The sequence below is a fragment of the Aplysia californica genome, unplaced genomic scaffold, assembly GCF_000002075.1.
Source record: "Aplysia californica isolate F4 #8 unplaced genomic scaffold, AplCal3.0 scaffold00060, whole genome shotgun sequence".
Classification (NCBI taxonomy): Eukaryota; Metazoa; Mollusca; class Gastropoda; order Aplysiida; family Aplysiidae; genus Aplysia; species Aplysia californica.
Genome location: NW_004797330.1, coordinates 264913 through 287870, shown reverse-complemented (window position 1 = coordinate 287870; position 22958 = coordinate 264913). Strand labels below are relative to the sequence as shown.

At 38.0% G+C, this 22958-nt stretch overlaps 1 protein-coding gene across 1 annotated transcript in view; it reads right to left on the bottom strand.

Moving 5' to 3' along the window:
• LOC101849188 (vacuolar protein sorting-associated protein 35) overlaps positions 1-22895 on the bottom strand; it is a 33651-nt gene extending 10756 nt beyond the window's left edge. Inside the window, exons 1-11 of the mRNA XM_013079692.2 lie at positions 22833-22895; positions 19730-19831; positions 19353-19449; positions 18647-18770; positions 15295-15477; positions 12979-13201; positions 11747-11830; positions 10286-10395; positions 9812-9908; positions 1210-1358; positions 255-462 (exon numbers count right to left, since the gene is read on the bottom strand). Coding sequence (XP_012935146.1) covers positions 255-462; positions 1210-1358; positions 9812-9908; positions 10286-10395; positions 11747-11830; positions 12979-13201; positions 15295-15477; positions 18647-18770; positions 19353-19449; positions 19730-19831; positions 22833-22835 — 1380 coding nt within the window. The 5' untranslated portion in view covers positions 22836-22895. The remainder of the gene's footprint in view (positions 1-254; positions 463-1209; positions 1359-9811; positions 9909-10285; positions 10396-11746; positions 11831-12978; positions 13202-15294; positions 15478-18646; positions 18771-19352; positions 19450-19729; positions 19832-22832) is intronic.
• Between the last annotated feature and the right edge of the window lie 63 nt (positions 22896-22958).

Genomic DNA, 22958 nt, shown 5'->3' with positions numbered 1-22958 from the left:
CCTTTCTTTAGGCGCACACACATTTGAGGCCTAGTTATATCTCTCATAAACTCAAGGATAATACTAATACTAGAAAACGCTTTCTCTCCTTCTCAGCCCCTAACCTACTGCAGTCCATTTATATTTTTAAACTGGGATTAGGGTCTCCCTTTCCAGAGTTTGAGACCTTGTACATCTCTCAGATTCTATCCTAATATAACTGAGCACCTTTTCCATAAATCCTTCTCAACTCTTAACCACAGCAATTCACTTACATTTTCTTGAGCTGGGATCGGAGTCTCACTCTCCAATGCATTGTTTATGATGTGGCAACTCATGAGCTGCCGGCCTTTGTAGTCAAAATACTCAAACAAAGGGCCATAATGCTGCAACTGCAGCACAGTGAGGATGTTGTTGTACGTGTCCACAGGAATCTTCATCAGACGCATCAGCTCCTTTGACACAGGGCTGCCGTGCTCCACACTTGACACACACACACACACATCACAGAGCACGGGTGAGAGGAGGAAGGAAAAAAAGAAACAAAATACCGCTCAGTGAAAGAGTCATGAGATAAGTCTAGTTTTAGTAAGTTTTACAGCACTTGCAACACAAATAGGTCACATAAAAGCCGAAGATTAGTATAGTGTTACTAGAGAGTAACACAGAAAGAAAAAGAGTATAGATATGGGCGATGGATGTTTCAAAGGAAGGGAGGAGCAAACCACACCAGGGCACCTGCCAACCACCCACTGAGATTATAAGTCAAAGTCATGACCCACCTGATTCTCAGATTGACATGTCAGGAAAAGCTCAAAGGTGAATATAAAAAGTAAAATGTCAAGAGCATTGAACTTGGAAATCTAGTCTATTGGACAAACATAAGAATAATAGTATGGTAGAAAAGAAGTGTGGCAAGGCGTCTGAAAAAAAATTCCACTAAACTATTTGTTCTCTGTTATCCAGGTTGAGTAGGTTGAAAAGGTTGCCTAAATAAAAGCATGATTTTTAGAAGGAAAAAAAGCCTATATCCTACTAGCACAAAGGTGCTATAAAAAAAACGTGTAAATGTTTTTTTTAAAGAAAACTATTCTTTCAATATGATGAACGAACTGAAAGCAGAAAAAGTAACAACTTCAGGACATTAAAATATGTGAATCAAGTTTGCATTTCCAAATCGGATCAAGCGATATCAAAGAAAAAATATATTTAAATAAAAAATGTTCTCACTGGTCCAGATTGAGTCGGTTAAAGATGTCCTCTGTGGTCTCCAGAACTTTGTCCACATAATCCACTTTGTCCGGGTAGCACTTGAGAGCCAGGTTGATGAGCGCTACTTGCAGTGACACGATGTCTTCAGGGGGCATGTCAGGCCGGTTCTGAGAGGGAAGATGAAGAGTGCAATCCGTGTGCAAATTTAGTCTTAAAAACATGCTTAACAGGTCTAAGCTCAAAGCCACTTGTTGACGCTGAAAGACATGCTATGAGCTCATTCAATACATTGTGGCCTACAGATACTACAATCTCTCAGTTGGAAATTATGCTAAAGGATGTCAAGACAGGCAATTTTCAGAATGTGGCAGTCACATCATCAATAAACTCACAGTAGTAAAGAACCTCACAAGTTTTGTTAAAATCAAAAGCACTCACAAACATTAAAACACAATATTGTACAGAAAAAAGAAGAAGACGATAGATAAGAAAACCTAAAGTGTTGTAAAAGTATTGCACCTACTCAGGCTACCAGATAATCCCCTTTGTAGATAAGGTGGGAATAAAAATGACGGAAAAGTAAGGTTCAGAAAATACATGCCCAAGCGTGTACAAGTACCCATAAAAGTTTCCATAATATATATATCCATCCCAAAAATCTTCAGTAAACTACCATCGCAAGTGAAGATAACATTTTCATCAACCGGATGAGGTCAAACAAACCTGTAATTTCAAACTCAGGAAGGGACACAGTAAATAAATTTGAAATTGAAATCTGTTATTACAACTTTTTAACACTGCTCCTTGAAGGGGATTTCAAAAGCCCAGCAGGTGGGATCAAGGGTCATTTGTCCTGTCGGCAAGCAGTGATCAAAACTTCACACCTCTCAACAGCTAGATTTATCCTCTCTGATAATGACATGGGTCAGACACACTTATCCAATTAGCACCAGTGCTTGCGTTTCATAGGACCACTGGTTGATCTATTACATGTAACTATTACAAACAGAAACGTTCGAACATCTCCTTTGCTTCCACCCTTAGCCCCATCCATCGGTGTAACAAACACAGTCAACCAATGCCACCCCTCACTGCCATGTAACTACGATTCGATGAACTCTTTTCTTGGCTGGCCGTAGGATCAGGGCGGCTGGCGCTGGTCAAATTAATTTCACACCTCTGGCTACCCAGGAAAGTTTCGATAGTGGCGCGCTACCCGAGCACTTCCACTAGCACTTGTAAGATTTCACACCCACACCACCCTGAACCCTGAAAATCATCATCGCTTAGGGCTCACATACATAGAGATGGGGTAACATCTACCACCAAATCGCACCCCTACTTCCCTTCCTCTCCCGATGGCATGGCGTTAAGTTTAGAGCTGGCGGAACCGAACTTGCAAGTTTTGTTTCAAATCAGGGCTGAGTGGGCAAAGCATTTTCCGTCTTAGTCGAGTAAAACCCTCAGAAGGGAGCGGATTTTTCTTTCGGTTTCCCCGTTGGACAGGTTTCAATTTTATACAGGTAATTAAAGAGGAATATATCAAGGTAGGAGCGGGGAGATTCCGTTAAGACAGGTTTGCGTGAAAGCAGGTTCGACTGTAAGCACTTAATCTCTTATTATCACAAAACTAATATTTAGCAGCATTATTTTTTAAAATAAATACCAAGACAATTATGACAGGAGCAATGAAGAGATAGTTGTTACTGCTTTGTAATGAACTGTGCAAACTATTTCACCCAAAGACATTAGATAACATGTTCAACTACAAAGTTCCAGAGCAACTGTCATAATATACTAGATATATATGGTGAGTCTTTACTTGCAGGTGCTTAAACGTTCTGATTACTTTGAAAGCATACTGACTGCAATATAAAAAAAAGTTCATACTAATTGCAGCAATATGCAGATCACTACTGGATACATTTGTAAGTCACATCAAGACAATTTTATACCAAGGATGACACTCTGACATCTATGGAGTGTACTAGTGATGGGACAAGTTTACACTTAGACAGCCCACTACAAACACTATTTTCACAAACAGCTTTTTACAAATCTGAAATATTTCACAACCACTCATTTTATCTTACCTCAAAAAGGCCTACTACTTTCCCAAACATCATATGGCATCATGTAAAAATATATCATTAAAACATTCTAATTTGAAATTTCAGAATCTACACACGCTTGTTTTGATCAAGACCAGTCAATATGGCCCATCTGTACTGTAAAGTACTTTCAGCAATGTTTTTTCCTTACGTAACCCAATCCGTACGAGGCGTTTTACTATCGTATCCATACGACGCGGGGAACTCTATGCCCCCATTTCCATAGAGGAAATTTACTCGTCAATCCAATCCGTACGCTTTGCAAAGCAGTTTGTCAAAATGATTTTTTCAAATACTGAAAGTTTCATAGAGACCTTTGTATACTAGATGTATTCTAAAATGTGAAGAATACAACCCTGGGGGTACAAAATGACCCCAGGGTGTACGGATAGGGTTAACAAAATAAACAATTTTCAATATCTTTACTTCACTTGTGGAAAAATAACATATTCTCTCAAAAAGTGCCTCTGTACACGATCTTCCTCCTGTCTGATCTAATGAAGATACCCCCTTTTTTTATCAGCTTCTCCCCTCTTCCTTTCACCCTTCAACCCTGCCCGATACAATAAAATAAAAGATACTGAAAGGGGAAGGTACATACCAGAACAACTGGTCACATATCAAAATCTAAACAAAACTACATAGCAAACAACTATAGACTCGAGCAGATCACAGGATCATTAAACCAAGACTACAGGGGAAATTGAAATGACATCTAAATTGAAAGTGGAAAAAAACTAACACTAATCTGCTGACCCCATCTTTCTGCATTTCTTTTCAGAAAGCTTTGGTGGTACAAAGAAAGAAGGCTTAAGAGTGGGAGATAGAAGTGCACAAAGTGTTTGAGAAGAAATACTTAAGACTAGTTTAGCATTGTATCACAAAATGTATTAGCTTGTAAAGCACCCTGTCACTGCAGACTGCAGTTAGAACCAATGAATATACTCCCCTCTAGCCCATTCTTTTTAAGCCTTTCATTTCGTGAGACACCACAACATTGAACTATTATGCCCTTTTAAAAAAACTTTTGCACTTTGATTTCTCTTTCCTTCCCTTCCTCCACTTACCTGACTGATACCAATGAAAAATATATTCTTGACATTTCAATGTGTATTAAATTTCTATAACCCCTTCCCATCCACTCCCCCTCCTCCCCCGAATAAAACCAAAAACAAAAAGCCCTCATCATATGCATTATCTACTACACAAAATTTTAAGGAAGTATTTCTTTCTTCACCTCTTTCATGAAGCACCTGTGTACATAAAACCACACAAGTATAAATTATGCTGCAACATTACTGATCCAAGCAAACAGCTAGGCGTGTAGTTCTGTAAATCTCAGTTGTCCCAGAGAAACCTAGGTGCATAGATCCAGTATGCTTAATGAGCAACGACTCAGAGGGTCAACAGTTCACAATACCTAACTGTGTTTGGCAGTTCTATTAAAACATAACAGTTCATTGAATGCAAACAAGAAAGGATGAATTCAGTTACAGCAAACATAGTGTCGATACAGTGTCGCTTTAGTATCTCAACGTTTTGTTGCGTATCAATAAACAATAGTGCATAATTCTATTTGGTCTATTTAAATCAAAGTGGCTATTCGGACTCAAGTCTGAATAGCCTTTCGTGGCTATTCGGACTCAAACTTGCTGCTTTACTCACACTATCAGAACACATATTGTTTTGTCCTGATTTTATTTGAACATCATGTAAAATATGCTACTGGAAAAGCTTTTCCTTTAGACCCCTATTACTTTGAATGACTGAAATTTGTTCCATTTGGAAGGGTTCAAACTTTTCTTTTCTTAATTTCTAACTGGACTTTCAGTTGATCAGTGATTTTGAGTTTCTCGTCAAATAAAGCGGGTTTAGACTACCTATTGACAGTTATAATCCTCTGCTGTTCTGAACTTTGATTTTCAATTTTTTTTACGGCTTTGAGCTCAGATTGCCTTTTCCCTGTTTGCCTTTGTCGTGTAGTATTTCAGATTTTGCAACTGTTGTTCTCACCAATACTTTTCTTACTTTGTCAAAAATTTTGGCCAGATCATAGAAACCGAGGAAGGCCAAGATCGAATTGCCTGTCCGCTTCACATCCAGTACACTCAGTGATTGCGTTTAAATAGTCGCGGCCCCATTAAATACACACCTATGGTTGTGATTTGTGTCAACGTGTGAGAGTGTATGTGTATGGTGGGGGAGGGTGTGTAATAAATGTAACTGTAGAGCTTTTACACCCCCATCAACACTATTTAGATGATTTAGGAGGTGGGCTGCTTCAACCCTGCTTGTCAGGGCCAGCCTGGGCTGAGAAGGATACAACATCCCTGCAGAAAGATATACTTGATAAAAATTATCCCAATACAGGAAGCAAGCTCAGGTCTGCTGCATGTGAGAGTGAAGCACTTTATCACTAAACTAAAGACACCAGCGGAGAGCGGTGTGTGTGTGAGTATGTGTGCCTGTTTGTGTGTGAACATGGATAAGCGAGTGTGAGTGCTTGCACCAGTGCTAAAAAAAAACAACAGAATTTCGCGTAACGTTCGTTGTAGGATCAAAATATATACTGGGAGGTTTTAGACACCTTCCTCTCAAATATATCAGTTTGCTAATTCCAGTAGTAACTGTTTCCAGCATGTCTATTATGGGAACCATAATTTTAACCAGGGTTGTTGTGGGGTTTTTTTCAACTCTTTTTTTGCTAACTGCTAATTTTTCAAAGTGCTTAGTTTGGTAAGCAGAACTCCAAGGCACACAATACGTTGCTATTTAGCATAAAGATGCCTAGCAACAGAGTGAACAGACATAGTTTTTGGTAGTGTACACACTGAAATTCTGTGAATAAAAAGTTGCAGAAAAAAGGGCATTCAATAGAAGAAAAAAAAGCCTTTATAAAATGGTTTACACTGTCCCAGGTTTTTCAAATGAGCAAAATATGTATGATAATTACTTTTGAACTGATAATTTTTAGCAGTTCCGTTGTTTCAATTTTAAAGCTTTTCTAAACACCCCCCCCCCCCCCCCCTACACACACACACAAAAAATAGTGATCATCACTTCTAAGCTACGGGAGTTATGAACTGTTCAGTTAAGTTTACTTTTAAGGCTGAAATCCAAATGGGTGAAGTTACCTTGGAAATCAATTAGCAAAACCACCATAAAATAAAACAAGGTGAAATGTCCTTCTTCCTCGCCAAGTTCAGCATCTGACACTGGGGGGACCGAAGATATAAATAGTACTCTTTGCCATCAAAACTAGACCACGACTTCTCCAAATACTGTCATGAGCTTCTCCCTTCCATAAAAAGCTACTCATCAGTAAAATATCTTTAATCTTTCCCTCAAGGGGCTAACCTAAAAGACCTCTTGCTTGGAGTGCATCTTTTACTTATAACATGTCTACATTCCTTTCCTTATCTTCATACATGAGAAAAACCTAATGAGAGTGCATGGCACATACATTTTCTGAGAATTTTTTCTAAATAAAAATGCCTAGAAACTAGTACTCTACATAAAGATAAACACACGAAAAAGAAAACCATTACTCTATACATAGTAACTTAGATAACATCAAAAGATAAATAACTAGTCCAAACCTAAGGGGAATAGTAATGCCTCATTTCCATGACAAAATTACAAAGTAAGAAACGCAATCAGAATCTGATTACACATTTTTATTTCTATAATGATATCTTTTATAAGTGAGAGCCATTTACCTCACACACTGCCACTCTGTATGGCTGTGAATTCCAATTTCTTTCTTCATAATTACTCAACTGTGTTAGATTTTTTTAGTTTCCTTCTTGACTCTTGGATTTCTATTAATAATTCTGATCAAAATGGCAACAAGATTCTACATTAAATGGAAATGCTGCTTTAAAAATTAATATTTGTCACCTCCCTGAATTTGTTTAGTTTCTAAATTATTCACTCTTTAAACAATTTTTGATTCACCAACTTTTGATTATGAGTGAAATATGCCATGAAAGTGACCAAAACAAAATGTAGTGCAAATGTTATAAAATAATAATAATAATACTATGATGGTTGCAGAGACAGGTACAACGAAAACAACAACAACAAAGACTGATGGGTAATATAAAAAAAAGCCACAATTCATTGTGAGCCCACAGCTCTTGTTTCTTCTCTGGCATGTGCTGATCCTTGCTTCAGTGCACTTCAGCTTATGTTAAACATGGGCAGAGAATTACTGCACTTCTTAAATGGTTTTAAAAAATTAAACCCTGAAGGCCCAATTCAGACCACAGTACTGCAAGTGGTTGCACTTTATAATATAATCCCAACCATTTTTTAGAGCTATCTTTTACCATTCACACAATTTTTCCCCATCTCTTTAAAACCAATAGCGAAACGAAATGTATAAAGGTCTGAATGTACTGTTCTTAAAAACGAATCTCTCTCCCTAGCATAGTGCATATTGTATACACTACAGTTGAAAGAGCCTGACAGCTGTATACATATAAATATAAAATTTTGTAAATGAAAATGGGGAGCAGGAAACTGGTAACAGTGGTATCGTATTTTAGGCAAGTCTCTTATCAATTAGCAAACTTAAACATTCTTCTTCAATACCGCTTATTGAGCAATCTGAAACTGCAAGCTCACACTAAGCCGCTTGAATTTTAAGAAATAAACCAAGGGGTAACAAAAAAGTTAACACAAAGGTGGAGAAAACAATACATTCTCCTGTGCATGCTCTCACCCCATGTACACTCAGACGTGCAGGGGAAGCTGTGCTGGGGGTGGGGGTCACTTTGCTTCTCTTGGGGGTGGCCTTGCTCCCTGTTCTAGCCTACCATCAAATAGTGTGGTCAAGGTATTAATTTAACAGTAGAATTCACCTTAAGGTCAATAATGAGTCATTCGAGGTGAAATTTTTCAGTATGAACACTTGCAGCACACATTTTTTATTTCAGATTTTTTTCCTTCAAATTTTCACTGATTTATCACTGACATTTTACCGGCCTTCCCCCTCTGAAACTGAAAGAGTTTAGCTGTGATAATAATTGACCAGTCGCAGTCCTAGCTTGAGACTGACCACAAAAAAACCCCGTAGAAGTAACATCATCTTTGTTCAGTGTACTTTCAAGCTTTTGTTCAACACAACAGAGTTATGTGAAAGACAGATGTAAAAGAATAGATGAAAAGAAATTGAAACGCCTATCCAAGGAGACACTTCTTGGAAAATTTATTCATATGATGTTGAAACAAACAACACAATTTGATGAGATTTTCACTAAGATTGAACATCTTCTACAAATTAATTCCAATGACTCCAAGTACTTGCTACAATAAAGACAAACAGTGAAAGCTTCAACAGTAGCTCCAGCATTATCCAGTAGTATACAAGCGAATGTTTTATGTATGTATGCATGAGTTTTTATGCCCCTGTCAACACGATTTAGATCTTTTAAGAGGCAGACTTCCACTCTGCCGGTCAGGAACAACTCAAGCTGAGCAGAAAGACTGAGATACTCAAGAAAATTACCTGAGTGGTCTGGCAGCCAGTAGTAATTTTTTTTGCACCCCTGCCCCCTCTAAACCCTTCCTCGAACACAGTTCTATTAAATATCATGTTACGCTGTGAGTTTCCATAATTGCAAATTTGCAAATACACTCCTCAAAAAAGAACCCAAACTGTGCTCTCATTCCAAGTTTAAACAGAAATGGAAAGCTGTTTCCCACTAAAACATTCCTTAAATGTTCTCACAGTGTAAAATTAAAGAAGTGACTAGCTGTCAGTGTAATACTTATTTAAACAGCTACAGGCAAGAAATATCAGCGATCGAGTTCCAATTTGAAGCACACGAGCTTCAACTTTGTCAGGTGCATCTTGAGGACAGGTTTTACTTTAGCTTTCAACACTTCCAGCAATCAGGTATGGAGAATGCAATCACATATCAGGGCTAGTACAAAACAGTAGAGTTTGGGGCTTTAAGGAACAATTAGTCGTGTGGGTTTTTTTCAAATATAAGCCAAGATATAAATCTGCATCTAGTGTTTTTAAGGAAAACATGTTTATTTCAGATAGATTTTTATGAATGAGTTCGAGATAAAAACCAAACTCAAAGGAAAGGGAAAGAGCATAAGGGCCCATCTCAGACAGAGGAAGAGAGCAAGTGAAAAAAGAAAACGTTGAAAATTTTCCGCATGATTTCCCCTGATTCACCAAAGATTATCATCACAGAGGCAGACTGAGACATTACCAACAGTGAAAAGAAGGAGGAAGAGCAGATGATAAACAACCCATCACCCAATGTGTTGAATGGACACAGCCTCTCACTCAAAAAACAAAATGGGAGTGTCGTGATATCTTACTGTCTATTAATTGTCTTGGAGACACAGAAGAGGACGTCTGATGCCATCCCTTTCTGATACATAATAGATACTGTAAGGTTTGGTTTCTTTGTTGTTCATTTTTTTAAAAAAAATTTTTGGGGTGGGGGGGGGGAGTATTGAAAATGCAGTTTATTTGATTTACCTACCTGGATGACCTGAGAAATCTGCTGTGAAAAAATATCAAACAGCTGAATTTCTGGAGGAATTCCACTGCCCTCCTCACTCTGAGCAAAAGAAGCCAGCCTGAGGACACCATTCAAAAGTGAAATGAGAATGTATTCAGCCATTACTTCAAACAAAAGAAAGAAAAAAAAATTCCCTTCAGATTATTAAACCCCACCTTCCTCTCATAAACACCAATAACACTGCTTAGATATCACGAAGCTGTGAGTTATCATTTCTTGCTCACATGTTTATTTATGTTAACTTCTCCACCTCCTTCACTCCCAACTAAGTGACCCTTACAAAACAGGGAAACACACCTACACCTAAACATCAAGATACTAAAACAATGTTGCACAGAAACGTACGCACTAAAACATGTAAAAAAATCCCAACAAACTTAAGTCCACACACACACATGAAACCATGTCAATCAACAAGTGTCTTAGACTCCCCACCTGTCTATCAGGGCAATGATAATGTTCTTCACATTCACATTGGGGTGGAGCTCAGCACAGGCACGTAGAAAGGAGTTTAGTGACTGCAAATGAAACTCGTCCGGGAAAACCTGAAGAAGGAGCAAGACTATACTGAAAAAACCCACTCTACTTTGGGCAATATTATCACATAATTTGTTCAAGATACTGGGAAATTCTGCAATCTCTTCATAGTTGTTTAGTTATTACAGAGGAACAGACAAATCAACATCAATTTTCAAGAAGATGACATTCAAGAGACCTGTTATTCAGTTTAATCTTCACAAATATTGTCCTGAGATGAATTAAATTAAGTATGCATGCATGCTCTGGTGTATGAGTGAGTTGGGAGGAAAGTGGGGGGGGGGGGGGTGTTGAGGTGGCAGAAATAGAAGAAATTAAACAGGGGGTGGGGGCTCATAGCTGCCACTCAGGAATTTTAAAAAAGGAGGAAATTCCTGCGAAGGCATACGCGCACTCTCTGAAGGCCGGAGTAACACCAGTGAGATCCAGAGGCAATGTATTGGAACATCGAGCCTATGTTTTGGGAAGGGAAAACTCATATTTGTTAACCATAGGCTACTGAATTAAAATGTATTTGAAAAAAACCATCCAAGACATTAAGTTGACTAACAAGCATTTGACAAAGTTTGGTGACTAGAAATCCAGTGTTTGTTGCTAGCTGGTGTCTCATAAAAAAATTTCTTTCACTTTAAACTTGTACATCCATGTAGATTGTAGAGCAGTATTGGATCAAGGAGGCAACACCTTTGCCACTGTACTGAGCAATTTCTTTATCGTGCCTACCGCAAAGAGCAGCAGGTGGCTTGTTCAATTTTCTAATAAACTTTTCAAGTCGCACACCATCTGCTTCTTTCTCATTCCAGCTCCTTTTATTTTAGCATTCTGCATCAATTTCTCTTGAATTTCCGCCATTTTCAAGTACAACTCGGCGCGCCATCGTCCCGATGCTCGATCGACACTGTAGCTCCACAATAAACAATGTGAAACTAGTGCCAGGCAAGCACAGAAGAATGGAAGTAGAAAGCTACGGGCAGACCTGCGCAAGCTACTTTTTCATCTCTCTCCCGGTTCGGTGTTTTTCGCGTGTAAAGAAAAAAGTATCGAGCGGAGAAAGGAGGAAAGTAGCGCGAAAAGCTAGATGAAGCGAAGTTTCACAAATTTAGCAGAATAGTGGCAGCTATGGGGCTTGAGATGACAGAAACAGAAGAGCCTGAACAATCAATAAGTTTATGGGCACAAAATTCATCTTAATAAAGAAGTAATCCTGCTGGATAACAGAGAGCAGTTTTCAACATATACAGCAAAAGGAAAATCTGCAGAGTCAAAAAAAATTTTCTACAATTTCGTACATGAAGAGTTACAAGCAGTTCAAATCAAAATGCTGGTCTTCTAATTTAAAACATATATGCACTGGCTGACCTGAATAATACATTCCATGAGGTACTCCTGGGCGATGGCATCCTTACAGTTCACCACCTGCTCCAACACGCCTGGCAACACGTTCTGGGAAGAAGAAAGTAGATTCCAATTTTATTTTTTATGGATAGAAGATAGAATATTTCACAGCAGAAATTACAGACAAACTAGACAGAACTGTATAAAAAAAGTAAGCAAAGAAAACTGTCTCTATAACAAGGATACTGCTGTTGAAAGAAAGCTAACCACTGTAGTAAAGCAGGTAACAAGATGTTAAATCACTATCTAACAAACTCACACCAGATTTTTTAACAATCTATTATCAGACTTCAGTAGAAGCAAGACTGTCACCTAACTCACACTGAGCTCACTCAGCATTACCACACTAAGAGCTGCTGGAGCCACAGTCTATATACGGCAGTGGCCCACGACATATGTGTCCCTGCCGGTCAATATCAGTCATACGAAGGAAATTTCAAAACTGAGTTGACATTATTTTCAAAAACTATCACCTTTTCCCTTCAATTTAAAACAAAAATTATGTAAATATGACCATATTTGACGAAAATACAGAATGTTTAATTGTGCGAGGTGAGGAAACACGAAAAGGAGAAAATGGTCTCCAAAGTTAAGCAACATGGTTCCATAGCAATGGGGGTCTTAGAATTGAGATAGAGGTTTGACATTTATAGTCAATTATAGTCGTTTATTTTTATCTTAAATGAAGTAGAAGACATCAAACTTTCAATCGATCCAAAAAACAAAAATTTCCAGGAAAGTCACGTTTTTGCCTTTTGAGCCTCGTAGCTGATAATAGCACACTGCATCTTACGACTGATATTGAGTGGGCGAGACAGATATACAGTTTGGGGGTTGAGAGCTGCATCCTGTTGTTTAAAAATTCTTAATTGCAAACACCATGTACCAGCTCACGATTGGTTTCTTCCTCATATTTTCTCTGTGAAAGCTCACCAGTGGCAAATTGGCTTTTAAATCCAGTTCAAAGTCAGAGTTACTAGAAGCACATAATTTACACCATGATGCTCATTCAACACTTGTCTGGCTGAGCACTCAATGCATTGTGTATTATGGTCTATATCTAGACCTGGATGTAAGACACAGCATAATTGCCTGAAAACAATGAAAATATTGGGTCCAGGCCGCAAGGTAAGTCCCCCTGAAGCTGAATCATTTCAACTAGTCCCCTATTTTGCTCAAAACAGAAACTATCCCACCTGTTTAAATCTCTCCACATCAATGCACTCCAGCTGACTGAGGCGCACCAAATTTGTTCCCACCAGAATACGCAGCTCTCTACGCTCATTCTCCCGTCGTTCCTTATCGCGGGAGTGGCCCTGGTGCTGCATGCGCACCCACAATTTATTCATCTCCGCAAAGTTCAGCTGTATGAAATCCACAGAGTCCATCACGGTGCCAGACTCACCCATACCCTCCACACTGAAAACAAAAGAGAAATAAATTGTCAAGTCGAATCAGTGTCAGCTAGGTTTTTTCTGTGACAATACAATGTAACATCATACCATTACATTGATCAAATATTTCAAGTATAAATATTATAACGGTGCATAAATTGTATCAGAACTTCAAAATTTCTTTTAATTTTGATCAATTTTGAGTCTTCATCACAAAACTTGATAAACCGAAAGCTAGATATTTCTTATGCTTTGGGAAATTCACCCTTCTAGCTTCATTTTTCAGGAGAGCTTGAAAGTAATTCACTGTTTAAAAAAAAATAATTTATAGTAGAGGGTTTTACGGCGCTCGCAATTGCATAAGGTCAAATGAGCGCCAATTCACTATTTTACGATTATTGAGTGGGTGATCTGCAATGAGTGAAGTGGGAAATTTCAATGTGCTACTGACACTAGTACATCACGTGGGAAGTACACAAAAAGGAAAGCTATACTGAAAAAGAAATGAGAAATAAGCATTATTAAAGTATCCACAAACAACCTAATGAGAGACCTCAGCGGATTTAAGCACAAACTTAAATCTCAGAACATATCCAGTTTTCCAGATAATTCTCAAGTGAAAAGTTGAGCTTTTGTTTCATTATCCAAATACAGCCTCTGTCCAAGCAAAATCTCTTCGCCTCTCCTGTGATATATCACATCCCATTCCCTACCTTTATTCAAACTCTGCACTGTCAAGTGGTGGAAATATGATCAAAGCAGCCCAATTTCATCTCATAATTATGCCATAATTCCATTTTTGACATAACAGCAAATGCCTATTACATTATGTTTGTTTCCCTCATTATAGCTGTTATCCTGATTAATATACAGAAACAAATCGTGAAAAAAAGAGCTTAGAGTAACTGTTATTTCATTAAAAATTAGTGAGAAAAATAAAATGTTACAGTTACAATCCACAAATATCATTTATCTCAACCCCAAAAAAGAAAGGGGGCGAAATACCGGTAATTATGTTATTTAACAATGTTTTATACTAGTAAAATGTTTATACAAAACTTCAAAAATGCATAACGAGAAGTTGTTCATACCAGTAGATCCTCCACTTCCACCGGCTAAAAGCATGAGTTATAAATATTTTGTACATTGAAACATGTTGCAAGTTCTTTGAATACAGTTCATACTTCATTGCCAACACTGCCCCTAATTTGTTTCTGAATAACTTATTCACTAAATTATATAGTTCAATAATAAAAGATGATACTTAATTTCTTTCAAAGATGTCCAGTACATATTGCCAGCAGTTTGAACGGAACCTTATTCTATAAATAATTCTTCCAGTTTTATTCTTTCTGATCATAAAATGCACGTACAAATATCTTTTTGCTGCAATGCCTTACAGTCGAGCAATAATAATAATAATCCTAATAGTTCGTCCATCATGAAATGAGCATGGTAAAGAGAGTAAAATAAAGGAAAGAATCACAAGCAATTTGTAATGACCACAGACGCCACAATTCACCACAGATAGCAACGTATTTCTTATTCTTAAAGTAGTGTGCTTATCTTCTTAAACAGGCTGTTAGTCGGTTAATGCCTTCTTATGGCTTCACTTAAAGGGCTATTCTGTTTGAGAATAATCTTAAACAGAGCACTTGTGGTTTGTTGGGCCAATGTCAAGATTTGACTGTTTTTATTTTCTTGCTTCTCTCGCTGCCTCTGCTTTAAAGTCAAGTAGGAGTTGAATAACAATTGCTGATTTGATGTTAGACAGTCTAAAGCAAAACGCATTAATATCAACATGAAAGGATATCAAGTTAAAACAAAAAGTAACTATAAAATAAAAAATTTAGAATATCCTGTTCCTTTGAACACAAGCAAAATTTGTAGATATATATCTATATATAATATTTTTCTAATTTTGCACTTGCACTGTCAATCATTGGTTTAAAAAAAAAAAAACTTAATAGGGTGACATTGAACATTCTAGGATGATGATCTTCTAAACTTTTGGTTTCTTTCAAGAATAAGAACAAAATAAGACAACGAGTAATTTCAAAGCCCGCTGCGAGAAGGTTTATCTACAGAAAAACCCTCATTTCTGACTTTGCAACATACCTTTGATCTTCATGGGAGTCGGGCAGAACATTCTTAGTACACTGCAGGAGATAGTTGCGCAAAAAGAGCCCACGCAACGGATGCTGCACACCTCTGCACATTTCGACCAAGTCCTTCAGAATGTCTTTCCGTGACAATTCATTGGATTTTATGTATACTGTGCCAACTGTAATCAGTAGATACCTGTTTTAAAATGAACAAAATGACGAGCTATTGTAGACATCTACACACAATCTAGTCTTAGATGTATCACATTTCAGGGGAAGCACCTCCTTGGCATGCCCAGCATTTTTTTTTTTTCATTTTCATCTGTAAAAGTTGCAGACTTCTGTAATGCAAATTGCATAGATTTCAGTCCCACAAATTGAATGTTTGTAATCCTCCGCAACATCTGTATTTTTCCAAAATGCTCTCTAACTTAACTCTACAAACTATGTTGTGACCACATGTCCATCACAACAACTGACACTAAAGTATATTAACAGTGTCAGAAAAAGATTCTCAAAGTGGTCAATTCAGTGCAGATTTGAGATTTCATTGGCCATGCTCCATCGTTCACATTAAGGAATATGCCACGGGTTCACAGAGCCATTTCAAAAACTTAACATACCATATTATGTTAAACAATGCTGGTACCAGGGCTTGTTGTAACTCCGGTACTGGTACTTACGTTACAATTTTCGGTACTTTTACTGTACTCTGGTACATTTTTGAGAACCAGTACTTTACTCTACTTCGATACTTTCTATAAAAGTACTTTTGAGTATTTTTTAAGGACATTTTGAGTACTTTTGAGGCTTAATGAAAGGGTAAGTGCCGGCAAACAGAAAGAATTTCGCATTGATTTTCGACTTCGTTATTTTTTGCAGAGTTCAGCTTATTTAGAGAAACAGCCCTTGTTTTTGTGGCCCTGAAGCAAATTAAACGCACGCCCCTTTGGTCTTTAGTAATACGTTGCCATTGGCTTGTTACACCAAAGACTCTCTACTGGTAGAAGAGAATCTTTGGTTACACTACACTCACTAGACTCCATGAAACTATTCTGGTTTGCTGTGGGCGCAGCGGGCCACATAGTGTGACCAAAATCTGGCCTAGTGTTGTCGTGTTTTCTTTCTTTTCCCCAGTCCCTAGGCCTAGCCTTACCAAAAGGGTGCATTCCCTACAGTGCGGTCAAAAAATTCGTGAAGCAACTTATTCTCAAATATCTCTTTAACAGGTTCATCAATGTCATCCATACTTTGGACAGCAGTTTTTATCAATTTGTCTTAACTTGATCAAATTTTTCCAGAACAATTGAGGCTCGATTTAAAAACTTTTCTTCATAAATTTATATAAAATACTTCAAATATCTGTCACACGTAAAATGGGATTGTTCCCAGCACTTACCGCTTCTCACACATTTTGATTACGCATATGGCCTATGTCACAGCTCATCAATGACAATTTTTTGTGGAAAAACGTGTTACAAGAAATTAATTTTATAGAGAACACATTTTTTGCACTAATGGTTCTCAAAACATGTGTTCAATAAGCATAATGTCCCGATTAGAAAAACATGACAGACTTGTTATTAAAAGTAATATTGCCTCAGATGTAAACATTTAAAAATCTGTAGCAACCACCCACTTGGATTTTTTATTACTACATGTATTTATTAAGGAATTTTCTAGAATACAGCTAGCAGGTGTTTACAAAAATGTAGATCTGTTAAGACAAATTAATACAAGTCATTGGGCAAAAATAGGAGAAGCTATGTTCGATAGTTGAGGAGATATTTGACAATAAGTTGAGCCACGAATTTTTGACTGCACTATAGTACAAGTACAATGATGTTTTGCGAATTTGCTTGCAATTACAGCAGACCACAATGTCTTCACTTACCACTATAATCAACTGAAACTGAGTTCTCAATGTAGATCTAACAATTTTTTAGGCTACCTAAATTTCTTTTTAACTTTTTAAAAAAAGTAACTTTTGCATTGCTCCCAGCAGTTTTGCCTATTTTGGCTTTTTATTTATGTTTCAGGGGTCCTCCATACCCTCAAGCCTCATGCAATAATCTATCTACTCCAGATAGACATATTATAATATATCAATGGGAAGGGAATTGGACGGTCTTTCAGACGTAGCCAATAGATTTTATTTTTGTCAAGCTGTCTTGAAGTGAGACCTTTTTTTCTTGTTTCTAAAAATAGAAATAAAAACAGAAATCACCCTTTTCCTACAGTCACAAAGAATGGGGAAAAAAGTGAGAATTTAGAGTTTACAATTATTTCATGGAAAAGTGCATTCAGTTCTGCATATTATGTGTCAAAGATACACCATTCTGTAGGAAAATAAAGAAATGAAAGCCATTCTAGTACATCCCTCAATTCCTAGTTATTGCCCTAGAATCTGGAAATTTCATATCTTGACTTTTTGCTCTCGAGCCTCCTGCAATAATCTATCTGTTTCTGATAGACATATTACATACCAATAGAAAGGGAATTAGACGGTCTTTCAGACCTAGCCAATAGATTCTATATTTCTTAAGCTTTCCTGAAGTGTGACATATTTTTCGTGTTTTTAAAAATAGATGCAGAGGGTGTTGGGGTTTTTTCAATGTTATGTACCATTTACACATATGTTCAGTGTATATATTCAAATGCTTTGTAAACTGTATACATTTTTAGTAATAAATGGTCTAATTTGTCAAATATACTGGATCTGTTATTCAATATGATGTTTTGCATATTTGCACTGAAGTGATTTAGCATATTAGCAGAAAGTACTCAAAATGTAATCATAAGTACTCTTTTAAAAAGTACTTGTACTCAAGTACATTTTACAGGAAAGTACTTAAAATGTACTTAAGTAAACTTTTTTACATTGTACTTAAATTTGTACTAAAGTACCTTTTTAAAAGTACTTTAACAGCTTTGGTTGGTACATATCTTTGAACCAGACATATGGTAGGGGAATGATGTGGTCACAATATATCTTTAGCAGACATATGCATTCAACAGACAAACTTGTGGCACAGGGATACTTTTTGTTTGGATACGATACCTTAGTAAGTATCCACATGTTTGTAATCAAAGGTAGACACATGTAAGAGCCTTCCTGCTGATCAAGCAACTCTTGAGTGGTAACCACAACCATCTTAAGTATGGAAAATTAGAACATTTCTGTTCATTTATATGCAAAGAATCAACACTCCCCATACACAACAGATAACATACATCTTAAAAGCCTCACAGAAGCCCTTGGCCCGCAAAGCTGCTTGACATTAATGCCCTGACCAAAAAACATTAACTGCCCATTTACTACTTCTGTATCAATTTTAAGCTGCAAAAAAATATAACACACTCACAGGCGAGGCACAATATTGCCAGCATACTGCACAAGCTCATAAAGATCAGCGACCTTGCGTCCTTTCTGAAACTCATCAACAAGGTACATCTCCAGGTGACGCAGCTCATCTGAGATGGCCATGTCTGGTGTTGGTTAAAAAAATACAGCACACAGCACACAGCACACTACATGATGTTAACATCCGTTTGCAAATCAAGAGGAACAAAATCCAAAACAAAATTAAAGTCATAGACAAAGTAATAAAAGAAACAAGAGTCACAGGGTCCAAAGAACAAGATGTAGGATGCTTATTTAAGCAACCTCTAGAATCCTAAGTTTACTCAGGCAACAACAGCATAATATTATGCTTTCTACGTTATTCACAGTCAGTTCATTTTTATAGTTCTTGCCCAATGACAGACATGATTTATGTCCAAAGTGGAAGTCAGTTTTGATGTAGCAAAATCAAAAACCAATGCACATGTTTTGACAGGACTATCATTTTTCAACACATTTGCAGTATTCAACAAATCAATAAAGACTACAAATTGTGTGTGTGTGTGTGTATACGAGTGTTTGTGTGTGTGTGCGTGTGCATGTGTGTGTGGGTGTGTGTGTTTGTGTGTGTGTGTGTTTGTGTATGTACGTGTCAACGAAATTTCTCCATGGAGATAAACAAAAAATGGAATATAAATGTTATCCATTCTATTTCAAATAAAGGATACAGCATTCATAGTAGCTCTTAGGAGACAGCAGAGATGTTCTTAGCTCTCCCAACATTGTGGAAGCATGCTTTAGACCATCCATCAACCGACCTTTGTCCTGAAAATAATAAATGTCAACAGAAATTAAGTACCCTCACTGAACCACACATTAAAATATCAGATCATCATTATCTTTGTAAGTCTATTATAGATAGGCTAAGTTTCCCATGAAAAGATTTTAAGGAAAAATATGCGGACTAAATCGAGCCCAATTCTTCCACAGGATTTTCCTCGTGCAACAAATAGAAGAAACCAGTCCACAATATATCTAATAAATGCAAAGTATAGACCGGGCTCCAAATTCCAAGCCACGATCTGTCTGAAGTAAATTCACTCACCAGACATCTTTTCATCTGAAATGCCTGTGTCTTCACTACACCAAGAGCCTCCTCCAGCAACTTCTCCTGCTCCTCCTGCGGTGACAACTGAGGTGTGCTCGGCTGGTGTACGGGAGGAAAAACAGTAAAAATTAATGAAAAACAAAGGAGTACTATGATACCAACTTTAGTCTTGTGGGTCAGAATTGCAATAAAATGTTAGCACAAATAGTGAGAGACAAACACAGTTTCTAAACCGTGTAGATTTCTGCATGCATCTATGATTCAAATGAACATCATCACTAAAAACACTTAAACTGCTACGAAAATAACATGGCCAACTTTGAGAAATTTTTACTACTTACCCTACTGTCAATCACATGGCTACCTCTCATTATGTTAAATAACTCTCCACCATTTTTACATGTGATCCAGGTCCTCAACTTACATTGACAGTCAGCTCATTCAAAAATAAAAACACCAGGTAAAGGTGTTGGACTCTCATTCAAAGGTCCCGGGTTCGAATCCGGGTAGCGACTGAAAAAAAAAAATTTCTTCTCCAAAAATGTCTCCTTTCACCTCCTTTCCCGCTCTCTAGCAATGTTCTGTTATCTGCTTTTGTCTCCTCTTCCTGCCCCCACCCCCTCTACGACCTCCTCTGGGCTCCTGACTCTTTCTAGCCTTTCTACTGCTACTCCTTGACTCCTTCTTACTCTTGTCTTTCAGCCACACCCCTGATTTCTTCTGGTAGGAAAGATCTACACCTAGCGTTCTCTGGCGAAAAATCTTGGAGGTCTTGTGTGCAAGTTGCGCACGTTAAAGATAGTCACTTCAGGAGGTCTAAAATCTATAAGAGTAGGTTTCGGCTGCCACCTATGCAAAATTCAAAATTCCCTACCAACTGAAAAAGTTAAATGTGTCCCGCGCGCTCATATGACCTCATGCAGTTGCGAGCGCCGTAAACACTTACCAAAAATAAAATTTAAAAACTGTCTCCACAAGCCTGATCAAATTTGAGGCAATCTCCAGTTTTGGCCCCAATAGTAATAATCGAGTAGGAAAAATAAAAAGCAACTTTATATTTATGGGTTAGGGCTGGGGGTAGAGGCAGGATTGGCCACCTTTATTCTCAGCCGGGGGTGAGAATAGCGCAGTTGTAGTTGTAGGCCTCTCACCCGGGATGAGACCTTCTGACTATTCTCACCCAGTGTGCGTTCACTATGATACCAGTTTAAACAAACATACCAGCGCTCGTTTTGAAATCATGCAATTTTGTCTGCGGACAGTGAGAAAGATGCATGGGGGGGGGGGGGGAGAAAGAGAAAGGGAAAGAGAGAGAGAAAGGAAGAGAAGGAGTAGCGAGAACTTCCGGGCATACAAAATGGCGACCGGCGTAGTTCGGCTCCATTCAATAAAAGTGAAATAGCCGTAGCATCTAACTTTTGTGCTCTATAGCATCATTTTTTTTCACTGTTTTTGTCAATTTGATCATTCACTCACACCGATAGACAGCATTCAGAAATTAAGAAAAACAGGTCTTGTTTCGCACCGGGTGAGAATAGCCAACACTGGCAAGTCTCATCTGGGATGAGAGGTCGATCGTATTTTTATCTCACCTGGGGTTAAAATAGCAACTTCCTTGTCAGATAGTGGGGTAGTATATTAATCTTTGGGGCCAAAACTGGATTAGTCCCAATATAACTTTACGATTAACTGTCTCGAAATCAAATCAGAAATCATCTTTCGCACACAGTGGAAAACTAAACATGCCCATCATTATCTAGAGTTGAGAATTGAGAGCATCAGGCTATAAAACTACTATATGTATATGAATGAGCTACCCATACAGCCTCACACCTGCACAGCTTATTAACCTTTATTTTTGCAAGGCAAGGGGTGTTGAACCTACTATTAAAAGTCTACAACTAAAGGAAGGATCTAGTGTATACTGCTCAACACACATATATATGCAGCTAAACGTAGAACGACCCACCTGCCTGATTGGCGGCTAATTTTAGTAATGTGATGTCATCTATGGGATACCCACAGACTATTTTTTGAAGGCCATGGAGATACCAAAGATGGTATAGAGGAGAGAATCTTTGGAAATACTGCATGGACGACATGTTGGGTCAGTGGCTTGACGTATCCGTATCGATGTGTTTCGCTTGATAAAATTTCACACTTGCTGATCTACTGATTGGTTACAAGGTTTCCAGGGTGTTTATAACATTTTGGAATTGGAAGTGGTTATTCACATCCGGGTGAGAATACGAAGAGGCTATTCGGACTCGATTCCGAACAGCCGCTGGAGGCTATTCTGACTCAATTCCGAACAGCCGCTGGAGGCTATTCTGACTCAATTTCCAGTGCGCGTGCGCCGGTTGTACCGTAAGAAGGTCTATACTCGAGTCCAAATAGTCTCCCGTTGCTATTCGGACTTTAAACTATTTGTAGGCTATTACACTGTGTTTCACGACTACAAAGGGATCAAAACATAAAATTCATAATCAGTCCTTATTATAAGACGCCCCCCCCCCCCCCTCCCCTCTTACTTTTCCTCTCTCTTTCTCTTACTAAAAACTTTTTCTTTCTCCATCATACTTCCCTAGGCCAGCCCCACCACCTTCACACACGGATCGGAAGTCGGAACGGACGTCATGCTGGACTCAATTCAGAGTCCGAATGCCGAATATAATTTTTCTCTATTCGGACTTGAGTCCGAATGAATAGTCACTTCGACTTACTACATGATCTAGATCTAGATCTAGATCTACACTCCATCACTACACTTCTTAGTACTACAACTACAGTACACTTCAACATCTTCTAGGTTACTATACTACAACAGTGTATAGCCTAGTCTGTGTGTAAATCAAGCCCACAGGCCCCAGGGCCAGGACAGGGGTGGGGGAGAAACACCGACAACACCACAACATGATTCACTTGGTAAAATTGCTGTACTCTGATCTGAAACGTTCCAAATCAAACAACTAGACTCTATATAACACTGATTTCGGTCCATAACAGCAAAACATTTTAAATTTGTGCAAAATAATTTTAACTGCCAGTCTATTTTCAATCACATTAATCCAAGGATCACAAGACCAGGGGAAACACCCACCATTTTGTCGGGTTCCGTGTGATGAATACATGAACTGCCAAAGCATCAATGCATTCAGAATCCATTCACAATCATCGTTCCAATAGTAATTTCCCAATGGCACGAATTTGGCGATGAAATGCTGCA